Source organism: Hyperoodon ampullatus, assembly GCF_949752795.1.
Source record: "Hyperoodon ampullatus genome assembly, chromosome: 3".
Taxonomy (NCBI): domain Eukaryota; kingdom Metazoa; phylum Chordata; class Mammalia; order Artiodactyla; family Ziphiidae; genus Hyperoodon; species Hyperoodon ampullatus.
Genome location: NC_136916.1, coordinates 13735184 through 13760893, shown reverse-complemented (window position 1 = coordinate 13760893; position 25710 = coordinate 13735184). Strand labels below are relative to the sequence as shown.

The following is a 25710-nucleotide window of genomic DNA, read 5'->3' as shown; positions in this document are numbered from 1 at the left end:
TAAAAAGAAACAAACTACTGATACACTCAAACACTTGGAGGTATCTTAAGGGCATAATGTGAGTAAAAAAAAAAAAAAAGTCAATCTGAGCACCTAAATCTATAAAGCAAATATTAACAGAATAAAGGGAGAAATAGACAGCAATACAATAATAGTAGGGAACATTAATACCCCACTTGTATCAATGGGTAGATCATCCAGACAGAAAATCAATGAGGAAGACTAGCCTTAAATGACATGTTAGACCAGACTGAATTAATAACATATACAGGACATTCCATCCAAAAGCAACAGAATACACATTCTTCTCAAGTACACATGGATCTCCAGGTAGATCAGATGTTAATTAGCCCACAAAACAAGTCCTAAATTTAAGAAGATTGAAATCATATCAAGCACCTTTTCCTACCACAATGGTACTGACATTAGAAATCAATTACAAGAAGAAAGCAAAACTCACAGATGTATGGTGATTAAGCATATGATCATCTGAATAGATGCATCTGACAAAACTGGACAAAAACATTCATTTATGGTAAAAACTCTCAACGAAGTGTGTATAGAGGGAATGCACCACAACATAATAAAGGCCGTATGTGACAAGCCCAAAGCTAACATCAAACTGAACACATGAAAAGATGCTCGGCATCACTAATCAACAGGGAAATGCAAATCAAAACCATAATGAGATATCATCTCACACTTGTTAGAATGGCTATTTTCAAAAAGACAAGAAATAACAAGTGGTGGCAGGGATATGGAGAAAAGGGAACTCTTGTGCACTGTTGGTGGGAATGTATATTGGTCCAACCACTACAGAAATCAGTACAGAGACTCCTCAAAAAATTAAAAATAGAACTACCATATGATCTAGAAGTTCCACATCTGGGTATTTATCCAAAGAAAGTGAAAACACTAATTTGAAAAGATATATGCACCCCAATGTTTGTTGCAGACTATTTACAATAGCCAAGGTATGGAAAGGACTTCAGTGTCCTTTGATGGATGAATGGATATAGAAAATGTGACACACACATCCACAGACACACACAGGAATATTATTCAGCCATAAAAAGAAGGAAATCTTACCATTTGTGACAACATGGATGGACCTTGAGGGCATTATGCTAAGTAAAATAAATCAGGTAGAGAAAGACAAAAACCAGGTGATCTCACTTTTTTCGAGGAATCTTAACAAAAACAAACAAAAACCAAGAAAACTAAGCTCAAAAAAAAAGAGGACAGACTGTTTTTTTTTCTTTTTTTTTATAACTTTACTCATTTATTTGTTTTTATTTTTGGCTGTGTAGGGTCTTCGTTGTTGTGCGCGGGCTTTCTCTAGTTGCGGTGAGCGGGGGCTACTCTTTGTTGCGGTGTGTGGGGTTCTCATTGCAGTGGCTTCTCTTGTTGCGGAGCACGGGCTCTAGGCACGTGGGCTTCCACAGCTGTGGCTCACGGGCTCAGTAGTTGTGGCTCACAGGCTCTAGAGCACAGGCTCAGTAGTTGTGGCGCATGGGCTTAGTTGCTTCGTGGCGTGTGGGATCTTCCTGGACCAGGGCTGGAACTTGTGTCCCCTGAATTGGCAGGTGGATTCCTAATCACTGCACCACCAGGGAAGGCCCAGACTGGTTTTTATAAGAGGTGTGGCTGTGGCAGTGAGGGGTGGATGAAATGAGTGAAAGGGTACAAATAAATAAGTCATGGGGATGTCATGTACAGCATGGTGACTATACTTAATAACACTGTACTGCATATGTGAAAGTTGCTAGGAGAGTAGATCTTAAAAGTTCTCATCACAGAAAAATTTTTGTAACTATGTGTGGTGATGGGTGTTAACTATACTTACTGTGGTGATTCCTTTGCAATCCATACAAAGTCAAGGGACTTCCCTGGTGGCGCAGTGGTTAAGAATCCGCCTGCCAACTCAGGGGACACGGGTTCAAGCCCTGGTCCCACGTGCCACGGAGCAACTAAGCCCATGCACCACAACTACTGAGCCTGCACTCTAGAGCCCGCGCACTGCAACTACTGAGCCCGTGTGCCACAACTACTGAAGCCCATGTGCCTAGAGCCCATGCTCCATTAACAAGAGAAGCCACCGCAATGAGAACCCTGTGTACCTCAACGAAGAGTAGCCCCCTCTCACCACCAACTAGAGAAAGCCCGCGCACAACAACAAGGACCCAACACAGCCAAAAATAAATAAATAAAAATAAATTTATAAAAAAATACATACAAAGTCGAATCATTATGTTGTAAATATGAAACTAATATGTTATATGCCAATTACACCTCACTAAAAAAAAGAAAGGAATAAAAATGAAAAGGCATTAAAAAATGTCTACCTCAAGAGGTCACACAATGAATGATTCCGTTTATATAATGTTCATATGACAAAATGACAAAACTCCAGAGAAAGAATAAATTAATGGTTGTCAGAGGTTAAGGACGGTGGGAAGGTGATGGGTGTGAATATAAAGAAGCATGAGTGATGTATTTGTGTTCTGTATCTTGACTAGTTCTATATCTTTATTGCAGTGGTTGTTACATTAATCTACACATGTGATAAAATGGCATATAACTATACACAGCCATTGTACTTAATGTCAATTTCTTGGTTTTAAAATTGTATTGTAGTTACATAAGATATAACTATCAGGGAAAACTGGGTTAAAGGTACATTAGAATTCTGTGTACTATCAAATCATATCAAATCAAATGGGTTTAAGAAAGCAAGGTGGTTTAATATTAGAAAAACAATCTATATAATTCATCTCATTAACAAAATAAAGGTTAAAAAGCTATAATCATCATAACTGACACAAAAAATATTTGATAACATTTTACAACATTCATTTTTAATAAATAAAACTTCTTAGCAAATCTAGGAAGAAATTCTGATTTTTAGATTCACAGTGTGACATTAACAAAAATGGCAGAGTAAGGAACTCCAAACCTACTCTTATAAAAGCAACAAAAAAATGGTCAGAATCTATCAGAATCAAGTTTTTCTAAACTCTGGAAATTAATCAAAGGCTTGCAGTACTATGGGTAACATGTACTAAAGAAAGACAGCTGATTCTTGATAAGACCAGCAACCTCTGTGCTACATTAACTTACCCCAGTCTTATTCCCTGTTCCACAGCTCGCACTACCTATGAAAATAACAACCATATTCTTGATTGTGGAGGGAGCAGAATGAACTAATTTTCAAGGAACTGTAATCATTTGTTTTGATCTGTTTCGTGGCTCCTTGGAAGATCAAAAGGCTTGTCTTTATTTTGCCTAACTGAAAACTGGCCTAATTCTAAAAGCTCTTCCTTGGGGGCATTTTGGGAAAGTGGTTACTGTCTAGTATCTTAGCCACTGCTTCCTGAGGCAACAGAAAAAAGCTGGGCAAACAACAGATTAACCAAAAAGCTTGAGAAGAAAGGCTGAGGAATAAGATGCTCTGAGAATCTAGGCCACGTGCATGCTCAAGGCTGTGAGCATGTTCAGAAAAGACCTGAGAAGGACTTAAGTTCTCACCTGCTGTTGATCTTGAGGCTCTCTGGAAGCAGAAAGTAAAAGCTAAGGCAGAATTGTCAACTGCCTGACTGGGTGTGGAAGCTGAGCCCCAACACATACACAGAGCCCATGGCAAAGACTGGAAGAAATTTTGGCTCCAGGCATTCAAGGAAATCTCTGTCCAATTATTAGCTGATCACTAAGCTAATTGAATAGAGACTTCGGTGGCTACACAAAACAAAAGAAACAGAGTTTGTAGAATTAGTACAGAAAAGTCAGTAAACAAACAAACAACTACTACAATAAGCCAAACATAACAATAAATCCTGGAAAGGGGAGAGAATCTGATTTTTTCAGAGTCTCAACTAATAACAGTCACAATACCCAGTCTTCAACAGGAACGATAACTGCCATACCTGCAAAGAAACAATATAGTCTGGCCCAAATAAAGGAAAAAATAAATAGAAACTGTGCCTGAGGGAGACCAGACATTGGAATTTCTAGGCAAAAGCTTTAAATCAGCTATTTTAAATATTCAACAAGCTAAAGGAAACCATGCCCAAAAAAACTAAAGGAAAGTATGAGAACAATGTGTCACCTAGTTGAGAAGAAATCAATAAATAGGTAGAAATTGTTAAAAGGAATAAAATAGAAATTCTGAGGGTGAAAAGTGCAATAACAAATTAAGAATTCACTAGAGGGGCTCAACAGCAGATTTGAACAGGCAGAAAAAGAATCAGCAAACTGATAAATAAGCCCACTGAGATTATCTGGTCTGAAGAACAGAAAGAAAAGAGAATTAAGAAAAATAAGCAAAGCCTCAGAGGCCTGTGGGATACCATTAAACATATCAACATATGCTTAATACGAGTAACAGAAAGGCGAAAGGAGGAAGGGGAAGGGGGGTGAGAGAGAAAGAGAGAAAATTTGAAGAATAATGGTCAAAACTTCTAAAATTTGAAGCTCAATGAACTCCAAAAGGATAAACTTACAGGAATCCACATCTACATACATCACAATCAAACTGATCAAAAGCTAAAGACAAAGAAAGAATCTTCAAAACAGGAAAGGACAAGTAACTCATCATGTACAAGTGATTATCAATAAGATTAACATCTGATTTCTAATCAGAAACCAGAAGGTAGTGGGATGATGTACTCAAAGTGCTGAAAGAAAAGAACAGTCAAACCAAAATTACTTATCTGGCAAAACTATCCTTCAAAAATGAAGGAAAAATTTTGACAATCCCAGATAAACAAAAAGTGAGAGAGTTTGTTGCTAGCAGTCTGGCCCTACAAGTGCTTAAAGGGACTCCTTCAGAATGAAATGAAGGGACATTAGACAGTTACTCAATGGCATATGAAGAAATAAACACCAGAATAGGTGTTTTTGTATTTACACAGGTAAATATAGAAAACAGTATAAATGTAATTTTTGTTTGTAATTCTTTTTTAAGCTCACTAAAAGACAACTGCATAGAGCAACAGTTATAAATCTAAGTTGACAGGCACACAATATATACAGATTTAATCTGTGACAATAACACATTATACGGCGGAAAGTTTAACACTACTGAAACTAAGTTGGCATTAATCCTAACTAGACTGTTATAAATTAAGATGTTAATGTAATCCCTAGAGAAACCACAAAATATATGTCTGAATAAAGACCTGTATGTGAATGTTCATAGCATTTTTATCATAGTCCCAAAGTGGAATCAAACTAAATATCCATTAGCTGAAGAATGGATAAACAGTATGTGATATATCCATATGATGGAATATTATTTAGCCATAAGAAGAAATGAAGTACTGTTAAATAACACAACCCTGAATACTTTATGCCAAGCAAAACACAAAAGGCCATATACTGTATGATACCAATTACGTGAAATGTCTAGAATAGGCAAATCCATAGACAGAAAGTAGATTAGCAGTTGCCAGGGAAGGGGAGAGAGGAGAATTGGAGCTAACTGCTAACAAGTAGAGGGTTATTTATTTATTTTTTTGGTGTGATGAAAATCTTGAATTAGATAGTGGTGATGGTTGCACAACATAGTGAATAGACTACAACCACTCAACTGTGTGCACTCTTAAATGGTGAATTTTATGTTATGTGAAGTGTGTCTCAGTAAAATATGCTATAGAAAGCCTACAGCATATATCACATTTAACAGTTAAACAATAAAAGAATATATAATTTTAATAATGAAATAAAACTTCTAATAAAGAAAGCTTTTTTGAGATTGGAAATGAAACAAAGATACTTATTATATCACTTTTATTCTACATGTACTAGAGACCCTTAGCACAAAAGAAAAATAAAGTGTAATACTCAGAGAAACTGTTACAATTAAAAAATAAATTTAGCAAGGTTGCAGGATACAAGGTTATTATACAAAAATCAATTGTATTTCTATATAGCAAATATAATTGGAAAGTGAAGTTTAAAAAAACAATATCATATATGTCATCTAAAAACACTAAATGACCAGGAATAAATTTTTTTTAAATGTGTAGTATATACACACAAAAACCTGTAACACATTAAAAAAATTTTTTTAAAGACCTATATGAATGGATTTATTCATGGGTTGTAGAGTCAATACTGTCTGGATGCCAGGTCTTCCAAAATTAATCTATATATTCAATGTAATCCCAATTGAATATCTCAGCTGAATAATTTGTGGAAAATGGCAAGTTACTTTAAAAATTTATATGTGAAGGCCTCCCTGGTGGTGCGGTGGTTAAGAATCCACCTGCCAATGCAGGGGACATGGGTTCGAGCCCTGGTCCGGGAAGATCCCACATGCCGCGGAGCAACTAAGCACGTGCGCCACAACTACTAAGTCTGCGCTCTAGAGCCACAAGCCACAACTACTGAGCCCACGAGCCACAACTACTGAAGCCCACGTGCCTAGAGCCCGTGCTCCGCAACAAGAGAAGCCGCTGCAATGAGAAGCCTGCGCACCACCAGGAAGAGTAGCCCCTGCTTGCCACAACTAGAGAAGCCCACGTGCAGCAACGAAGACCCAACGCAGCCAAAAATAAAATAAAATAAAATAAAATTAATTAAAAAAAATTTATATGTGAATGTAAAGTGGAAATCTTATAGGAGGAAAACTAAGTTGGAAAATTACTATACCAAATATCTAGTACATAGCTACAGTAATTAAGATTATGTAGTATCAGCACAAGCATGGAGAAATAGATTAATGGAACAAAGCAGAAAGTCTAGAAACAGACCACATGGTTATGGACACTTGTTCTACAATAAAGGTGGCATTTGAAGACCTGTAGGAAGTAGTCTTTTCTTTAACTGGTATTGGGTCAATTGGTTTGGAAAACTTTTGAAAAAATATTAAATTTGATCATTACTTTACAATAAACACAAAGTCCAGGGGATTATGAATCTAAATGTAAAAAGTAGAATACTAAAGCTTCTAGAAAAATTTGGAAATATCTTTATGACTGCAAAGTGGGAAAAGATTTCTTAAACACAACACAAACATCAAATAAAGGAAAGGAAAAGATTGATGATTAAAATTAATAACTCTGGCCATCAAAAGACACCATTAAGATAATGAAAAGGCAAGCCAAAGTGGGAGAAAACATGTGCAAAGATTCACTTCTGAAATACATTAAAAACCTCTTTACAAATCAGTAAGAAAAAACACAGGCAACCCAATTAAAAAAAAGACTTGAAAAGGCATTTCACATAGGAGAATATCAGTGTCCAATAAACATAAGAAAAAGTGTTTAAACTTATTCATCAAAGGTTATGCAAATTAAACCATAATTAAATATGACTACACACCTAACTCTATGGTTAAAAACATAAAAGACTTGACCCACTGTTGGCAAGGATGTAAAGTAACTGAAGTTTTCAGATCCTGTTGCTGAGCTATAAATTGATACAAACATTGAAAAAAAAAAGTATTCAGAATTATTTACTAAAGCTGACTCTGCAACTTAACTCCAAAAATAGAAATTTACACATACGTGTACTGGAAGTACAATAGTGTGCAAAGGAAACTTACTCATTATAGTCAAAAACTGGAAACATCAATCTCCAACAAAAATAAATTGTGCTATATTTCTAAATGGATTATACAGCAATGAAAATGAACAAATTACTGCTACACACAGTAATGAATAACTATCACAAATACTATATGAAGAGAGGAAAGCAGATGCAAAATAGTACATATGGAATGTGTTATGGACTGAATGTCTGTGTCCATCCCCCCATCCATATGTTGCAATCCTAACCCGCAATGTGATGGTAGTAGGGGGTGGGGCCTTTGGGGGTTCATTAGGTCATGAGGGTGGACCCCTCATGAATGGGATTAGTGCCCTTATGAAAGAGAGCTCTCTCTCCTCTTCCACCATGTGAGGACACAGCAAGAAGACTGCTGTCTATGTATAGGAAGAGGGCCCTCACCAGACACCGAATCTGCCGGTGTCTTGATCTTGAACTTCCCAGTCTTCAGAACTGTGAGAAATAAATGTTTGTTGTTTAAACCACCCAGTCTATTATATTTTTGTTACAGCAGCCTGAATGGACTAAGACAGGGCGATTCCAGTTATAAACTTAGAACAGCAGGAAAAACTAATCTATGGTTAGAAGTCAGGATAATCATTATCTTTGTAGAAGAAAAGAAAGGTAGTGACCAGGATGAAGCATGAGTGTGGCTTCTGTACACTGGCAATGTTCTATTTCTTGGTCTTGGCAATGGTTAACTTGATTTACCATGTGATAGTGTACTGAGCTGTACATCTATATTTTATGTACTTTTCAGTATGTATTTTACTCAATTAAAACAAAAATTTAAAAATTTACCTGTTTTTTCTGTGTTCTGTTCCTGTTTTCCAGCCAATCATCCATTTGTTCCTCAATTTCTTCTATAGAAGTTCCATGATCATAAGATTGAATATATGTACTTTCTAAAGGCGTATATACAGGAAATTCAGGTTTTGGTTTTTTTACTTTAACTTTCTTCTGCTCTAAAAAAAAAAAAAAGTTTAAAAGAACCAATCAATAACATAATAGCTTCTAACATTTTATTCATAGACCATTCTTGAAAGAACACATAAATATATATTGTTCTTTCATCAAAATAGAATTGCTTTGCTATAAATAGTTAGCTGTAAGTTTTATTGTGCCCTATCCACTGCACTGTTTTAAAATAAAACTCACAGGTGCTAATGATAGAAGATTATGATATAACCATCATATCAATTTGTATATATCTTTAGTGTTCAAATTACTGTTCATGAAACATTTCATTATGGCATAGTGAAAAGAGCCTGGTCATTAGTGTTTTAATCCTACCTTTACTATCTAATAGTTGCACAATACTGGGCAAGTAACTTAACCCTTAGAACAAGTGTCCATTTTCTCTTCTGTAAAAGGGAGCTATATCTGACCTTATAAAGTTGATGTGAGGAGAATTATATATCTCCTAACATACTACTTGGCAGAAAATTAGCTCTTAATGGCATACATTCATCTTTTCAATATTTTACAAATGCAAAATATAATCTGGCAACATCAAGGGTAGTTATCAATAGACACTTATCAATTTATCAATTGGCCTCTCCATTAAATCCCTTTCTGATTAGAGAGTTAACACTGAGAAGCAACTTCACTCTTGATTACTACTGTCAAACTCATCCATCCTTATAACCATATCTTCTCCATCCTCTGTGTATCTGTTATAATGCTAACGTAATAAAATTAATATGATATTGGCATATGAAGAGACAAATTCCTAGAACAGAGAATTCATAAATATTTCAGTTCAGTGGGAAAAGGATTTATTAAATGATGCTGTCACAAATGAATACCCATTTGAAAGAAAATTGGACACAACCTTACAATATATACCAAAATAAATCCCAGTTGGATAAGAGACTTGACTTTAAAAACCAAAACAATAAAAATCTTGCAAAAAGAAATCTAAAATACTACCTGTACTATTTAAAGGAAGACAAAATCTTAACTAAGACTGAAAACCCAAATGCTATTAAAAAAAGATAAAAGACAGAATAAACAAATCAAGAAATAACAGATTTGGAAAGATCATCTACAATTCAGAGTACAAACAGAAGACTGATATATAGAATAGATAAAGAGATCTTATAAACTGACAAGAGGATAGGCAGCCCAATAGAGAAAAATGGCCAAAAATAATGTGCATTAAGAATACAGTGTTATGCGAAGAGTTCTACTTAACAAGGCTGTTACCTTTCTAGAAATTACATGGTATCTAATACCATATTTTATCCTATACTGCTTCAGTACCTTTATACATCCAGGCTTTTGAAATGGTGACTTAAAAAGAAAAAAACAACACCCTAATACCAAAATAGGAAATTAGTAACTTAAATGATATATGAGTCTAATTTAAAAGTATAAAAACATAGTGTCACCAGAGTACAATATGAGCCCAAATAGGAGGCCAGGTTTCCTTGTTTTTCAAAACTGTTTTTCAGAAAAGAGGAAGAAACCGTATAAATGACTCCTTATGGGGACTTCCCTGGTGGCACAGTGGTTAAGAATCCGCCTGCCAATGCAGCGGATACGGGTTTGAGCCCTGGTCCGGGAAGATCCCACATGCGGCAGAGCAACTAAGCCCACGCGCCACAACTACTGAAGCCCGTGTGCCTAGAGCCCGTGCTCTGCAATGAGAGAAGCCACCACAATGGGAAGCCCACGCCGCAACGAAGAACAGCCCTGCTCACTGCAACTAGAGAAAGCCCACGCGCAGCAATGAAGACCCAAAGCAGCCAAATTAAAAAAAAAAAAAGATTCCTTATGAAGTTGGTCGTATTACTCAATTTTTCACAATTTCTTTATTTTGAGCAACAAATTATTGTTAAGGGAAAATACACATAAACTAGAACGTATCTCATGGCTACTAATTTTGGTTGCTTATAGAGAATCAGTTATAAAAAGGAAGCAAATAAATTTGGTTTATTTCTGGGGTGTTTATCACAATTGCAAGTATTTGAATCTTTTAAAATATGCATTTTAAAAAATCACTTAAAAAATAATACAAAACTTCCACTCCTGGAAAAATGAAGAAGTACTTTTTCATAGTCCTCTCACTAAGAAAAACTAAAAATTCTAAATGTTATATATGAAACAAACAGAAGAATAATCTGAATGTTGGAGAGAAGACAGACCAACTAGGAATGGCAGGACCCAATGGGTACCAAGGTGGTAATTTCCCTGGGTTTCTTACAGCCTCATATATCCGAGACTTGGTCCCAGAGAAGCTTGCAACCCAAAAACACTGAAAGGCACAGAAATAATAATGGTAATATTAAAAAATTTAAAAAGCTTTCTCTTTCCAGCCGAAAGGACCAGAAAAGCAGCAGCATATCAAGATAAACTTTTAGATAATAACCAATCTACTTCAGGCAAACAACACAGGAAAAACTATGGCCACAGCCCACCCCCATGCCAGCAAAGGCTAGTGGGAAGCCTAGACTTCTGCCATAGTGAGGCTGTAATGAGGCACCCCAATCTCAGGGTGATGTGGGAGAAGGCTATGTAAGAAGCCAAGCTTTCATATCTGCTGAGAGGTGATGGGGATCCCCCTTCCCATGTGGAAACAGCAGAGACTAAGTTGGTAGTCTGGGTTTCCAAATCTATCCAGGGATAATGAGGTGTCCCTCCTCCTCCCTGCCAGGGTGGTTTCAGAGGAAGCCTAGAGGGCAATCAGGGCTTTCACAACTGTCCAACTGAGGCAACCCCTGCTCCCCACAATGTCAGGGGAGGCCAGGTGGCAAGCAGGAGCTTGCTTATCCCAGCCAGGCTGGGGTAAGTGGAGACCTACTGGCAAGCAGGAGCACCCACACCCACCCAACCCTGAAAGGATTCACAACCAGCCTCCCCCTCAGCTGTAATACATGTCATGAAGGGAACCTGGAATTCCACTCCTACCTGACTGTAACAGGGCAGCAACCCTCCCCTTTCTACTGCTAGGCTTTGTTAGAGAACACCAGGTAAAATAGAGGATTTAAATAAGATCCAGAGTCTTATAATACCTGAAATGTCCAAGTTTTAATTTAAAAAAAAAGTCACTCATCATACCAAGAACCAAGAATATCTCTATTTGAATGAAAAAGATAATCAATAGATGCCAACAGATGAAAGAGATATCCAAATTATCTGACTAGAATTTTAACACAGCCATATAAAAATGGTTTGACAAGCAATAATACACATTCTTAAAACAGAGGAAGAAATAAAAAGTCAACAGCAAAGAAACAGAAGATATACAGAAGAACCAAATAGAAATACCAGAACTGAAAAGTATGCTAACTGAATTTGGCACATTTTTCAAGTGCAAAATTCAAACAACTGTCAACTCAAAATTCCATATTCAGTGAAAATATCCTTCAGGAATAAAGGGGAAACCAAGACCTCTGCAGACAAAGGAAAACTAAGAGAATCTGTTACCAGCAGACCTATCTGATAATAATGGCTAGTTATCTGAACAGAAAGGAAATCATAAAAGAAAAAAATCTTAAAATAGCTGGAAGGAGAAAGAACAAGAGTAAGAGTAAAAATATGGGTAAATACAATAGATTTTCCTCCTCCTCTTGAGTTTTCTATGTTATATCTGACAGCTGAGTGGAAATTATAACATTCAATGTATGTAGATAAAATATTTAAGACAGTTTTAAGTGGGAGACATAAATGGATGTAAAGTGAGGTAATGTTTCTATATATCACTTGAAATGGTAAATTGTTTACACCAGTAGATTGTAATAAGTTATGTATATATAACATAATACCTAGAGCACCCACTAAAAATGCTATACAAAATGATGTACTAAAAAAACACTACAGATAAATTCAAATGGAATTCTAAAAAAAAAAAAACATTCGAGTAACCTACACAAGAAAGCAGAAAGAAGAAAACAGAACAAATAGAAAAAATAAATAAAATGGCACACTTAAGCCCTAATATATCAATAACTACATTACAGGCAAATGGTCTAAATACACCAATTAAAAGATAAACATTGGTACAGTGGATGAAAAACCACAACCTATGTATATGCTATCTACAAGAAACTTATTACAAATTAATCAAAACATTAATCAAAAGAAAGCAGAAGTAGCTACTTAATATCAGGTAAATAGAATTCAGAGCAAAGGAAATTACCCAAAAGATGCCCAAAGCAAGCAGAAGAAAGAAAATAATAAAAATAAGAACAAAAATCAATGAAATTGAAAAGAAAAGCAATAGAGAAAATCAATGAAACAAGGAATTGGATCTTTGAAAAGATCAATAAAACTGATATACATCTGGCAAAACTGACCAAAAAAGTGAGAAAACAGAAGTTAGCAGTGTTTTAGCACTGAAACAGGAGAAATCACCACAGGACATGCAGACATCAAAAGGATAATAAAGTGAACAACGCTAAACACATAAGTTTGACAATTTGGGTGAACTTGACCAACTGCTTGAAAAATACAAACTACCTTAATTCAATCATTAAATAGATATATGAAATAAGATATTTGAATAGCCTTGTATTTATAAAGGAAATTTAATTTATAATTTAAAAACTGCAAAAAGAAATATCCAGGCTTAGATGGCTTCACTAGAGAATTCTACCAAATGTTTAAAGAATTAACACCAATTCTACACAGCTTCTTTCAGAAAATAGAAGAGAGAAGACTTCCCAATTCATTATATGAGGGTACCCTGATACTGAAATCATACAAAGACAGTACAAAAAGAGAAAACCATAGGCCAGTATCTCTCATGAATATAGATGCAAAAATCCTTCACAAAATATGTGCAAAAAGAATTCAGCAATATATAAAAAGAATTATATACCATCATGGTATTTACTGCAGGGGGGTGCAAGTGTGGTTCCATATTCAAAATTCAATCAGTGTAGTCCACAACATTAACAGGCCAAAGAGGAAATATCACATGATCATATTAATTGATGAAAAATATTTAACAAAAATTTAACAAAATTCAACACCCAGTCATGATTAAAAACTCAGAAAACTAGAAATAGAGGGAAACTTCCTTAACTTCATATAGGGGATCTATAAAAAACATACAGCTAACACCCTACTTAATGGTATAACACTAAATGCTTCCCCCCTAAGGTTTAGAACAGAGGAAGGATGCCCTGTCTCCCCACTCATGTTCAACATAGCTCTGGAAGTTCTAGACAGCAAAATATGGCATGAAAAGGAAATAAAATGCATACAAATTAAAAAGGAAAAAATAAAATTATCCCTATTGTCATATTGACATGACTATCTACATAGAAAATGCAAAGAATCTACATAAAAATTCCTAGAACTAATAAGTAAATCCAAAAAGGTGCAGGATACAATATCTACATACAAAATTCAACTGAATTTCTTTACTTAAAGTAAACATTTGGAGACTGAAATTAAAAACCCAATACCATTTAATCACTCAAAATAAGAAAAAAGAAACAGATGTAAATCTAAGAAGATACATAAATGATTTGTAAGCTAAAAACTACAAAACACTAAAGAAATTAATGAAGATATAAATAAATGAAGAGATATATTCAACATAGTAAATAGGTCAATTCTCCCGAAATTGATATACAAGTTTAACGTCATTCGTATCAAAAGTCCAGCAAGATTTTTTTTTGTAGATACACACAAGATTACCCTAAAATTTACATGGAAAGGCAAAGGAACTAGAATAACTAAAACATTTTGAAAAAGAAGAAGAAAGTAGGAAGAATCACTCTACCTAATTTTGAGATTATTGTAGAGCTGCAATAATCAAGATTTCATATTTGTAAACCACATATCTAAAAGAGGAATCATATCTAGAACGTGTATATGAAGGACTCTTAAAACTCAATAGTAAAAGGGCTTCCCTGGTGGCGCAGTGGTTGAGAGTCCGCCTGCCAATGCAGAGGACACAGGTTCGTGCCCCGGTCCGGGAAGATCCCACATGCCGCGGAGCGGCTAGGCCCGTGGGCCATGGCCGCTGAGCCTGCGCATCCGGAGCCTGTGCTCCGCAATGGGAGAGGCCACAACAGTGAGAGGCCCGCGTACCGCAAAAAAAAAAAAAAAAAAAACAACTCAATAGTAAAAAAAAAAAAAAAAATCCAATTAGAAAACAAGCCAAAGGCATGAAGAAAGATTTTACTGAAGAGGATATACACGTGGCAAATAAGCACGTGAAAAGATGTTTCAACATCCCTATCCATTAGGAAAATGCAAGTTAAGACCATGGTGAGATATCTCTACACACCTATCAGAATAGCTAAAATAAAAAATAGTGAGAATATCAAATTCTGGTGAGGCTGCAAAGAGACTAAATCTCTCATACAATGCTGGTAGGAGTATAAAATGGTACAGGAACTCTGGAAAATAATTTGGCAATTTCTTAAAACTCTAAACATAAACTTATCATATGACCCAGCAATTGCACTTCTGGGTTCACACAAAAATTTACATATGACTATTCATAGCAGCCTTATTTGTAACGGTCAAAAACCATAAACCACCAAAATGTCCTACAATAGGTGAATGGTTAAACAAACGGTGGTACATCCATACTGTGGAATATTATTCATTAATAAAAGGAAATGAATTACTGACACATGGAACAACTTGGATAAATCCCAAAGGCAATACAATGAGTGGAAAAAGCCAGTCTCAAAAGGTCACATACTGTATGGTTCTCGAATTCACATTCTCTAAATCGTACAGTCAAAATTACAATGTTAGACAGATGAAAAATAGATTAGTAATTGCCAGGTGTTAGGGATAATGGGGGGATGGGAGAAGGTGATGGTTGTGATAATAAAGCAGTAGTGGATAACTGGGGTGGTGGCTACATTAATATAAGCATGTGATAAAATGGCAGAGAACTATACATACATTTTCTATCAATGTCAGTTCCTAGTTTTGATATTATACTATAGTTATATAAGATAACCAATGGGGGAAACTGAGAGGAGGGTACATGGGACCTCTCTGTACTATCTTTGCAACTTCCTATGAATCTATAATTATTTCAAAGTAAAAAGTTAAATAGAAAAGCAACAGTTCATGGGAGTTCCCTGGTGGTCTAGTGGTTAGTATTTCGCGCTTTCACTGCTGTGACCTGGGTTCAATCACTGGTCAGGGAACTGAGATCCCACAAGCTGCACGGCACAGCCAAAATTTAAAAAAAAAAATTAAAACAAAAAAAGCAACAGTTCAGCAAATGGTACTGGGAAACCTAGATACCATGTGAAAATAAAGAAGTTGGACCCTTACCCAACACCATATATAAAAACTAACTCAAAATGGATCAATTACCTAAGTCTAAGAACTAAAACTCTAAAGGTCTTCCAAGAAAATATAGGGCAAAAGCTTCATGACACTGGATTTGGCAATGATTTCTTTGATATGACACCAAAGGCATAGGCAATGAAAGAAAAAATAGACAAATTAGACTTCATTAAAATTTTAAAATTTTGTGCATCAAAAGAGAAAAAAGGCAACCCATATAATAGGAGAAAATATTTGCAAATCATGTATGTGATAAGGAATAATATACAGAATATATAGAAAACTTCTAAAACTCAACAACAAACAAATAAACAATCTGATTCAAAATTGGGTACAGGGCTTGAATAGTAATTTCTCCAAAGAAACACACAATAAGATGGCTATAGGAAACACACACACACACACACACACACACACACACACACAACCCCCAGAAAATAAAAAGCATTGGCAAGGATATGGAGAAATTGGAACTCTGTGCGCTGTTGGTGACAATGTAAAATGGTACAGTGCTATGGAAAACAGTATGGAGGTTCCTAAAAAAAAGTAAAAATAGAATTATCATATGATCCAGCAATTCCACTTCTGGATATACATCCAGAAAAGCTGAAACCAGGGACTCAAAGAGATATCTGTACACCCAAGTTCACAGCAGTATTATGCACAAAAGCTAAAAAGTGGAAGCAACCCAAGTGTTCATTGACAGATGAATGGATAAACAAAGTGTGGTATATACATACAATGGAATATTATTCAGCCTTAAAAAGGAAGGAAATTCTGACATATGCCACAACATGGATGAATCTTGAGGACATTATGCAAAGTGAAATAAGCCAATCACAAAAAGATAAATACTGTATGATTAGACTTATGTGAGATACTTAGAGTAGTTGAAATCACAGAACAGTGGTTGCCACAGGGCGGGTGGAGGTGAGAATGGGGAGTTATTATTTAACGGGTACAGTTTCAGTTTTGCAAGATGAAAAGAGCTATGGGAGATGGAGCGGGGAATGGTTGTACATTATGAATATATTTAATACCACTGAACTCTGCTGTACTTAGAAATGGTTAAGATGGTAAAGTTTGTTATGTATAGTTTACCACAATGAAAATTATTGAGGGGATAAAGCAATACATTGGTTTTATTGTAACAATGATATATTAAAAAAAAGGAAAAAATCCTAATATTAGATGAACAGGTACTTGTGATTTGGAATAAAATTTTCACTGTCAGTCTCATACATGGAATCAAAAAGATTACCTCATTATATATGGAAATAAAGGTGATTTACTCTGTGTTGATGACTCAAAAAGTAGCTTTACTGATGACAAGAATCCTCTTGTCAAAAATGTTACTGAAGAGTTTAAATAAATTGCTTTAAGAAGTATGAAGTAGAAAAGAGCAATACAGTATTTATAAGTTCATTAATTCACTCAATTAGTAGTTACTGAGGAGCTACCACATGCCTGGCATTATTCTAGGTGCTGGGGTTATGACTACAAACAAGAGAGACGAAAATACCTGCCTACATGGATCTTATAAAGTGATATATCATTTTATATACAGAGTTACATTAAATAGGTACTCATTTCCAGATTAGTAAGTAAAATTTTAGTTGAAATTTGACCAGTTAATCTATAGCCATAATTGTTTATATATTAAATTGGATAAACGCTCTTTTGAATCATTCCAGTGAGAAAACTGAGATTGCATTATATTTAAGCATCACAGCATTATGAGTTGAAATATCGAGGCAATTGTCATTTGTATTTGAGCTATATGATTTTAAAAATTCACATTCCATTGTTAGTAGAACAAAGTACGTAGGAAATAATACTATTTTAAAGATATTCTTTGCCTACATATAAACTCTTGGGGCTAGGGCTCCTATCAGGTTTTACTATATAATAAGTTAAGGTACAGAGTTTCTATGTGGTCATGTTTCCAGATGTACTGGAGCTACTGATGTGTTATACGCCTTTTCATAAATTACCTCAGACAGTAATCTCCCATCCATGAGCACCCGATATTACCAAAGGAAAAATGTTCTACCCCATTGGGATTACACCTATCCCACCTCCTTTGTCCTCCTTCTCCATCAACCCCTGAATTAGCTTACAAGTCAGCACTAGCAGCTCCTTTCCTCATGCACCTAAGTTTTCTAGAAAACCAGTCTTCCGTTACCTTAGGGAAGGTGAGTGTTTTCCCATCCTGCTGCCCTGAAGAGAGATATTCTGTCTACCATATTCTTACTGTCCCCTTGGCACCGCTACTTAGGCCATCACTGGGGCATGGAGTGGGGACCACACAACAAGAAGAAAAATAGAATGTCTGCAATGATTATCTCTGCAGACAAACAAGAAGTACTTGACAGTAGGGTTTTGATTATTTGCTTTTGCTTTTGCTCTTAAGCTCATATAAAGTGCACAGTAAAAAAGGGAAATACTGAGTCTTTCTTCTACCCGTCCTCCCCTTCTTTTCTCTATTCAAATTTTAACCTTTACAATCAACTTCTTCATAAAATAACTCATTTTTTTCCATTCACAATATGGGCTGTTTCATTATAGTACTTAGAACTCACATCTATTGACTTAGATGAAAACTCATACAATTAGAGAATGTATAAAAATATTATTAACACTGGAAAAGTCTTATATTTATAAATATTCAACTTGGATTTAAACCTAGAACATCAAATTGATTAAAAGTTTATAATAAAGAAAGAAATGGGGCCTCCCTGGTGGCGCAGTGGTTGAGAATCCGCCTGCCGATGCAGGGGATACGGGTTCGTGCCCCGGTCTGGGAGGATCCCATATGCCGCGGAGCGGCTGGGCCCGTGAGCCATGGCTGCTGAGCCTGCGCGTCCGGAGCCTGTGCTCCGCAACGGGAGAGGCCACAACAGTGAGAGGCCCGCATACCACAAAAAAAAAAAAAAAAAAAAAAAAAAAAAAAAAAAAAAAGAAAGAAATGCTCAAAAATTTCCAAATAAATCATCACATTTTTTTCCATAAAGACTTCCCAGAAGGATGATATTTATTTTTAAGAAATTACCCTTTTTCAGATTTCCCCCGTAAATACCATTTCAGTAAGTAACACCACCACACCCTACTCAGTGTAGTTCTAGTGTAGCCCTTAGAGGACTCTGCACAATCTCAGCAGTAAAGCAAATAGACTTGAGGGCAGATTAGCAATTAGGTCATGAAAAACAGGCAGCATAAAATAGCTATTGCTAATCTGCATGAGATGAATTTACTCAATTAAGCAGATGGAAATGTTATTATGAACTCAGTATTCCAATGATGGTCTTTAAAATTAAGAAGGATGGGGGCAAATGAAATGCACACTGGGGGATTTGGGGCCTTTATGTATTAGTTCTAAAGTATACAATGTAGAACACTGTAATGAAGTTAACAAAATTAATTAAAAGATTCTTTGCATGTAACCATTAGAGACTACATTTAAAAATGCATGACAGCTTTTGACGTTGTTAAGAGTAATGTGACTGTTCTTTAACATTCTTAATGTTGATACCATCACCTTTTCTAAATATACTACTGATATCAAAACATGAGTGACAGAAGTCTTATTACTCAGAGCCTAGGATGAGTATTGTTTTTAATAAAGTTTCTGGCATTTAATTTCCTCATTTTGTTTCAAGAAACCATAAGCTAGTAATGAATCTTCCAACTTTTTAGAAGACTATCACACATTTTTGCTGGCATACAGAGTTTTCAGATATTTACCTATTTTAAAATTAATGTTTCTTTACACAATATTTTTATTAAATAACAAATTATTATAACAAATATCATATGATACCAATTATATGTGGAATCTAAAGAAAATGATACAAATGACTTATTTACAAAACGGAAAGAGACTCCCAGACATAGAAAAACTTAGAGTTAGCGGGGGGAAAGAGAGGGAGGGATAAATTTGGTCTTTGAGATGAACAGATATACACTTCTATATATAAAATAGATGAACGACAAGGACATACTGTACAGCACAAGGAACTATATTAAATACCTTACAATAACCTGTAATGGAAAAGAATCTAAAAAAAGAATAGATATATATGTCTATGTGGAGCTGAATAACTTTGCTGTATAACTGAAACATTGTAAATCAACTCTACTTCAATTTAAAAATAAATATTAAAAAAAAATTTTTAAAGAGCATTAGCAAATCTGCTTGAGAATTGTTATCAAATTCTTAGGCAGAACAAAAGTCTCTGAACAATTTTGGAAAAATAGTCATGAAAACATGACTATGAAAGCAATGAAATTAGTGTATTCATACTGCCTCTACAGGTAAATTTTGGTTTAGTTTCTAGTCTTAAAAGGCTTAGAAAATTTTTATGTAACAGTTTTACTTAAAAATAACAATTATATAAAAATTACATTTAAAGTTTCATTTATTCATTGATTTATTCAATTTAATTAAAACTATTTCAACAATTGCTCTAACATCAACTTCTGTTTCAATCTTTGGTTTAATATAACAATAATAATTGTCCACCCTTACTCTGCAAAACACACATCAGTCAACCTTAATACATAATTCTCTAACATCCTAAACTTTCTCCTCTTAAACAGAAGTCTGCTTTAAACAATGATATAGTTTATCTGAATATTATTTTGTGTTGAAACTTTATTTTTTATTGGAGTATAGTTGATTTAAAATGTGTTCGTTTCTGCTGTACAGCAAAGTGAATCAGCTATACATATACATATATCCACTCTTTTTTAGATTCTTTTCCCATATAGGTCATTACAGAGAATTGAGACTACTTCCCTGTGCTAAACGGTAGGTCCTTATTATCTATTTTATATAGAGCAGTGTGTATATGTCAATCCCAAACTCCCAATTTATCCCTCCCCACCCCTTTCCCTCCGGTAACCATAAGTTTGTTTTCTTCTTCACTAATATTAACACTCATTAATATTCATGGGATTATATTAATTCATATATTTAGTCATTCATCCATTTATTAAACATTTACTATGTGCCAGGACACTATATTCAATGCTGCAGACACAAAGGTGAAAAAGAAAGTCCCTGTTCTAAAGCTGCCCAGACACCTGAAGGTTGTATAAGGCAAAAAATGGTCCCCCAACCATGACCATGTTCTAATCCCCAGAACCTGGGAATATTTTACCTTACATGGCAAAAGAGACTTTGAAGATGTGATTAAGCTTGAGATAGGAGACTATCTTGAATTATCCAAGTTGGCCCAATCTAATCACAAGTCCTTAAAAGCAGAGAACTTTTCCCAGTTATGATCAGCCAGAGATGTGACTACAGAAGAGTCAGAGAGATGAAACACTGCTGGATCTGAAGAAAGAGGAAGGAGGCCAAGATCCAAGGAGTGTGGAAGGCCTCTAGAAGCTGGAAAAAGAATGCAGGCTTGCTTGATAACCTTGATTTTAGCCCAGTGAGACTCATGTCAGACTATGACCCATACAACTATAAGATAATACATTTGTGTTTAAGCCACTAAATTTGTGGCCATTTGTTAGAGCAAAAATAGAAAACTAATACTGGGATCATCTAGTCAAACATGTTTTTCTGACAGATAAGGAAAGTAAAACCCTCAAAGCCACACATTTAGGTAGTAGCAGTGTACTCTTTGGGTTTGGAGAGAACATAATTCTCCTCTATTCTCAAACCATGGTCAGTGTCAGGGTAAAGACAGAAAGCTAGACTTTCAGTATATGAAGGGAAATAGCCATCACCATTTTTCTATATATATTGAAAGTGTGAACTGAATGTGTGGTATACTAATACCACAGTTGCTCTTTTCCAGTTTGATTTGGCTAAATGACTTCTATGCGCTGCAGAAAAGCTTTTACTCTATACCCTTAAAAGCACACAAGTTGTTTTCTAAACTACACATGCTGTGTATTTATATACATTTATAGGCGTGAAGTGATCAGGTATTAAGGGTGTTTACACTGTCTTCTGTGCCCAGATCGGTACCATGCACAGCTTTCAGAAATGAAGTTTGAACCAAAAACATTCATACTGGAATTTAAAAAAAAATAGACTTCACCTCCACGAATTCAGTCAACAATTACCTACTGAGAACCTACTATGTGCCAGGGACACTTTAAGGCCCTTGGATAGTCATAACAGTGAACAAAACAGATAAAGTCCTTACCCTCATGAAGCTTACATTCTACTGGGGGGACCAGACAGTAAACAAAATGAATATATAAATTAAAGTTAAGTAGTGTTAAGTGCTCTGGATAAAGATAAAGCAACGTAAAGGGACAGAACGTATATGTGTGGGAAAGATGTAGATATACAAACTTAGACAAAAAGACCAGGGCTGGTAAAATGTCTTCTTTAATAGTATGTTCAACTTTTCCTAAAATCAGCAAGAGCGGTCTTTAGTGTTCAGTGGAAGACTTCAACATACTGACACTTTAGCCAAGGTTTTTCATGTTATATAACAATAATACAAATGAAACAAAGGCTTTCAAAACAAAAATCATTGACATTTTCAGGCTTCCTGTTTACTACTGTAACACAGCAAGTTGGGGATCAACTGGATAGACTCAGCACTAAATATCAATGACAACTGCAGCACTGGAGTATTTAAGGACTTTCTAGATTTTGGATGCCTCTCAGATTAAAGGAACTATATGATCCCATGTTAATTTTATCCCTCCTGATACTGAGCTGTGGGTGGTTCAGAAATTACTAATATAGTATTTTCCATATATAGTATATCAAGTACAAGCAACTCCATTTAGAGTAGCAAGGAAAGCACAGAAAATTTAATTACTGCTGAATTTAAGGGAAAATCCAAATTTAAATAATCAGTTTTATATAATATAGTTAATGCAGTAAGAAAATGTTTAAAACTCACTTTGAAGTGTTTCAAGTTCAGCTCTAGTCAATGCATCTTCCTTTTCCTTCAATCTTGTTTCTTTATATTTAGCATAAAACTGCCCAGCATCCTGAAAAAAGAAGTAACAAATAAATTAACATACAAGTCAGTTTGCTTTGATGGTATTTTCCACATAACTTCAATTTAAAGCAGTATATTCAGGGACGCGGGTTCAATGCCTGGCTGGGGAACTAAGATCCCACATGCTGCGGGGCAACTAAGCCTGTGCACCACAACTACTAAGCTTGCACACCTCAACGAGAGAGCCCGCATGCCGCAAATTACAGAGCCCATGCGCCCTGGAGCCTGTGCAGCACAACTAGAGAAGAGAAAATCTGCACGCCACAACTAGAGAGAAACCCGCGTGCTGCAAGGAAGCCATAATGGAAGGGTTTATCTCTGGGCTTTCTATCCTGTTCCATTGATCCATATTTCTGTTTCTGTGCCAGTACCATACTGTCTTGATTGCTGTAGCTTTGTAGTATAGTCTGAAGTCCAGGAGCCTGATTCCTCCAGCTCTGTTTTTCTTTCTCAAGTTTGCTTTGGCTATTCGGGGTCTTTTGTGTTTCCATACAAATTGTGAAATTTTTTGTTCTAGTTCTGTGAAAAATGCCAGTGGTAGTTTGATAGGGATTGCATTGAATCTGTAGATTGCTTTAGGTAGTAGAGTCATTTTCACAATGTTGACTCTTCCAATCCAAGAACATGGTATATCTCTCCATCTATTTGTATCATCTTTCTTTCATCAGTGTCTTATAGTTTTCTGCATACAGGTCTTTTGTGTCCTTAGGTAGGTTTATTCCTAGATATTTTATTCTTTTTGTTGCAATGATAAATGGGAGTGTTCTCTTAATTTCACTTTCAGATATTTCATCATTAGTGTATAGGAATGCGAGAGATTTCTGTGCATTAATTTTGTATACTGCAACTTTACCAAACTCATTGATTAGCTCTAGTTTTCTGGTAGCATCTTTAGGATTCTCTATGTATAGTATCATGTCATCTGCAAACAGTGACAGCTTTACTTCTTTTCCGGTTTGGATTCCTTTTATTTCTTTTCCTTCTCTGATTGCTGTGGCTAAAACTTCCAAAACTATGTTGAATAATAGTGATGAGAGTGGGCAACCTTGTCTTCTTCCTGTTCTTAGTGGAAATGGTTTCTGTTTTCTACCATTGAGGACGATGTTGGCTGTGGGTTTGTCATATATGGCCTTTATTACGTTGAGGTAACTTCCCTCTGTGTCTACTTTCTGGAGGGTTTTTATCATAAATCAGTGTTGAATTTTGTCGAAAGGTTTTTCTGCATCTATTGAGATGATCATATGGTTTTTCTCCTTCAATTTGTTAATATGGTGTATCACATTGATTGATTTGCATATATTGAAGAATCCTTGCATCCCCGGGATAAATCCCACTTGATCATGGTGTATGATCCTTTTAATGTGCTGCTGGATTCTGTTTGCTAGTATTTTGTTGAGGATTTTTGCATCTATGTTCATCAGTGATATTGGAATGTAGTTTTCTTTCTTTGTGACATCTTTGTCTGGTTTTGGTATCAGGGTGATTGTGGCCTCGTAGAATGGGTTTGGGAGTGTTCCTCCCTCTGCTATATTTTGGAAGAGTTTGAGAGGGATAGGTGTTAGCTCTTCTCTAAATGTTTGATAGAATTCGCCTGTGAAGCCATCTGGTCCTGGGCTTTTGTTTTTTGGAAGATTTTTTATCACAGTTTCAATTTCAGTGCTTGTGATTGGTCTGTTTATATTTTCTATTTCTTCCTGGTTCAGGCTCGGAAAGTTGTGCATTTCTAAGAATTTGTCCATTTCTTCCAGGTTGTCCATTTTATTGGCATAGAGTTGCTTGTAGTAATCTCTCATGATCCTTTGTATTTCTGCAGTGTCAGTTGTTACTTCTCCTTTTTCATTTCTAATTCTACTGATTTGAGTCTTCTTCCTTTTTTTCTTGATGAGTCTGGCTAATGGTTTCTCAATTTTGTTTATTTTCTCAAAGAAACAGCTTTTAGTTTTATTGATCTTTGCTATCGTTTCCTTTTTTTCTTTTTCATTTATTTCTGATCTGATCTTTATGATTTCTTTCCTTCTGCTAACTTTGGGGTTTTTTGTTCTTCTTTCTCTAATTGCTTTAGGTGTAAGGTTAGGTTGTTTATTTGAGATGTTTCTTGTTTCTTAAGGTAGGATTGTATTGCTATAAACTTCCCTCTTAGAACTGCTTTTGCTGCATCCCACAGGTTTTGGGTCATCATGTTTTCATTGTCATTTGCTTCTAGGTATTTTTTTGATTTCCTCTTTGATTTCTTCAGTGATCTCTTGGTTACCCGTATTTACTTTAAATTTCAACAGAGTTTTGGTTAAGAATTTATGGTCCCTTAACACTCCCTGCACCCCCAAAAATCTCAACCTGGAAAAGTCTTATTTTATAATAAACCATATCAGTCATTCGTTCCTCAGTATGAATGAATGAATGGGCTTATTAGCTTCTTTCCAGAGAGTAATTTTTTTTTTTTTTTTTTTTTTTTTTTTTTGCAGTACGTGGGCCTCTCACTGCTGTGGCCTCTCCCGTTGCGGAGCACAGGCTCCGGACGCGCAGGCTCAGCGGCCATGGCTCACGGGCCCAGCCGCTCCGCGGCATGTGGGATCTTCCCAGACCGGGGCACGAACCCGTGTCCCCTGCATCGGCAGGCGGACTTTCAACCACTGCGCCACCGGGAAGCCCTAGAGAGTAACTTTTAATAGTAGGGAAAGGTCAGGAAGGCTTTACCTCCTTAGGGAAGTAGGAAGGGTTGCACCATGTAAGAAAAGAAGGGCACAGATAAGTTATTTATGAGGTGTGAAAGATGACGAGTTGAAATCAAACACCATAGTATAATAGAATGAGATAGAATATAGTGATGAAGAGGGCAGATTTTAGAGTCAAGCTGCCTGGATTAAGATCTCGGCTTTGCCATCTCACGAGCCATGTGACATTCAGCATT

The 25710-nt window shown here is 35.7% G+C and overlaps 1 protein-coding gene across 2 annotated transcripts in view; it reads right to left on the bottom strand.

The window, feature by feature from the left end:
- The window catches only part of DNAJC1 (DnaJ heat shock protein family (Hsp40) member C1), a 198402-nt gene that overhangs the window by 79448 nt on the left and 93244 nt on the right, over positions 1 to 25710 (bottom strand). The window contains exons 7-8 of one of the 2 annotated variants that reach the window (XM_079700847.1): positions 22701 to 22791; positions 8350 to 8513 (exon numbers count right to left, since the gene is read on the bottom strand). In XM_079700847.1, coding sequence (XP_079556973.1) covers positions 8350 to 8513; positions 22701 to 22791 — 255 coding nt within the window. The remainder of the gene's footprint in view (positions 1 to 8349; positions 8514 to 22700; positions 22792 to 25710) is intronic. The other variant, XM_079700848.1, reaches the window with a different exon arrangement.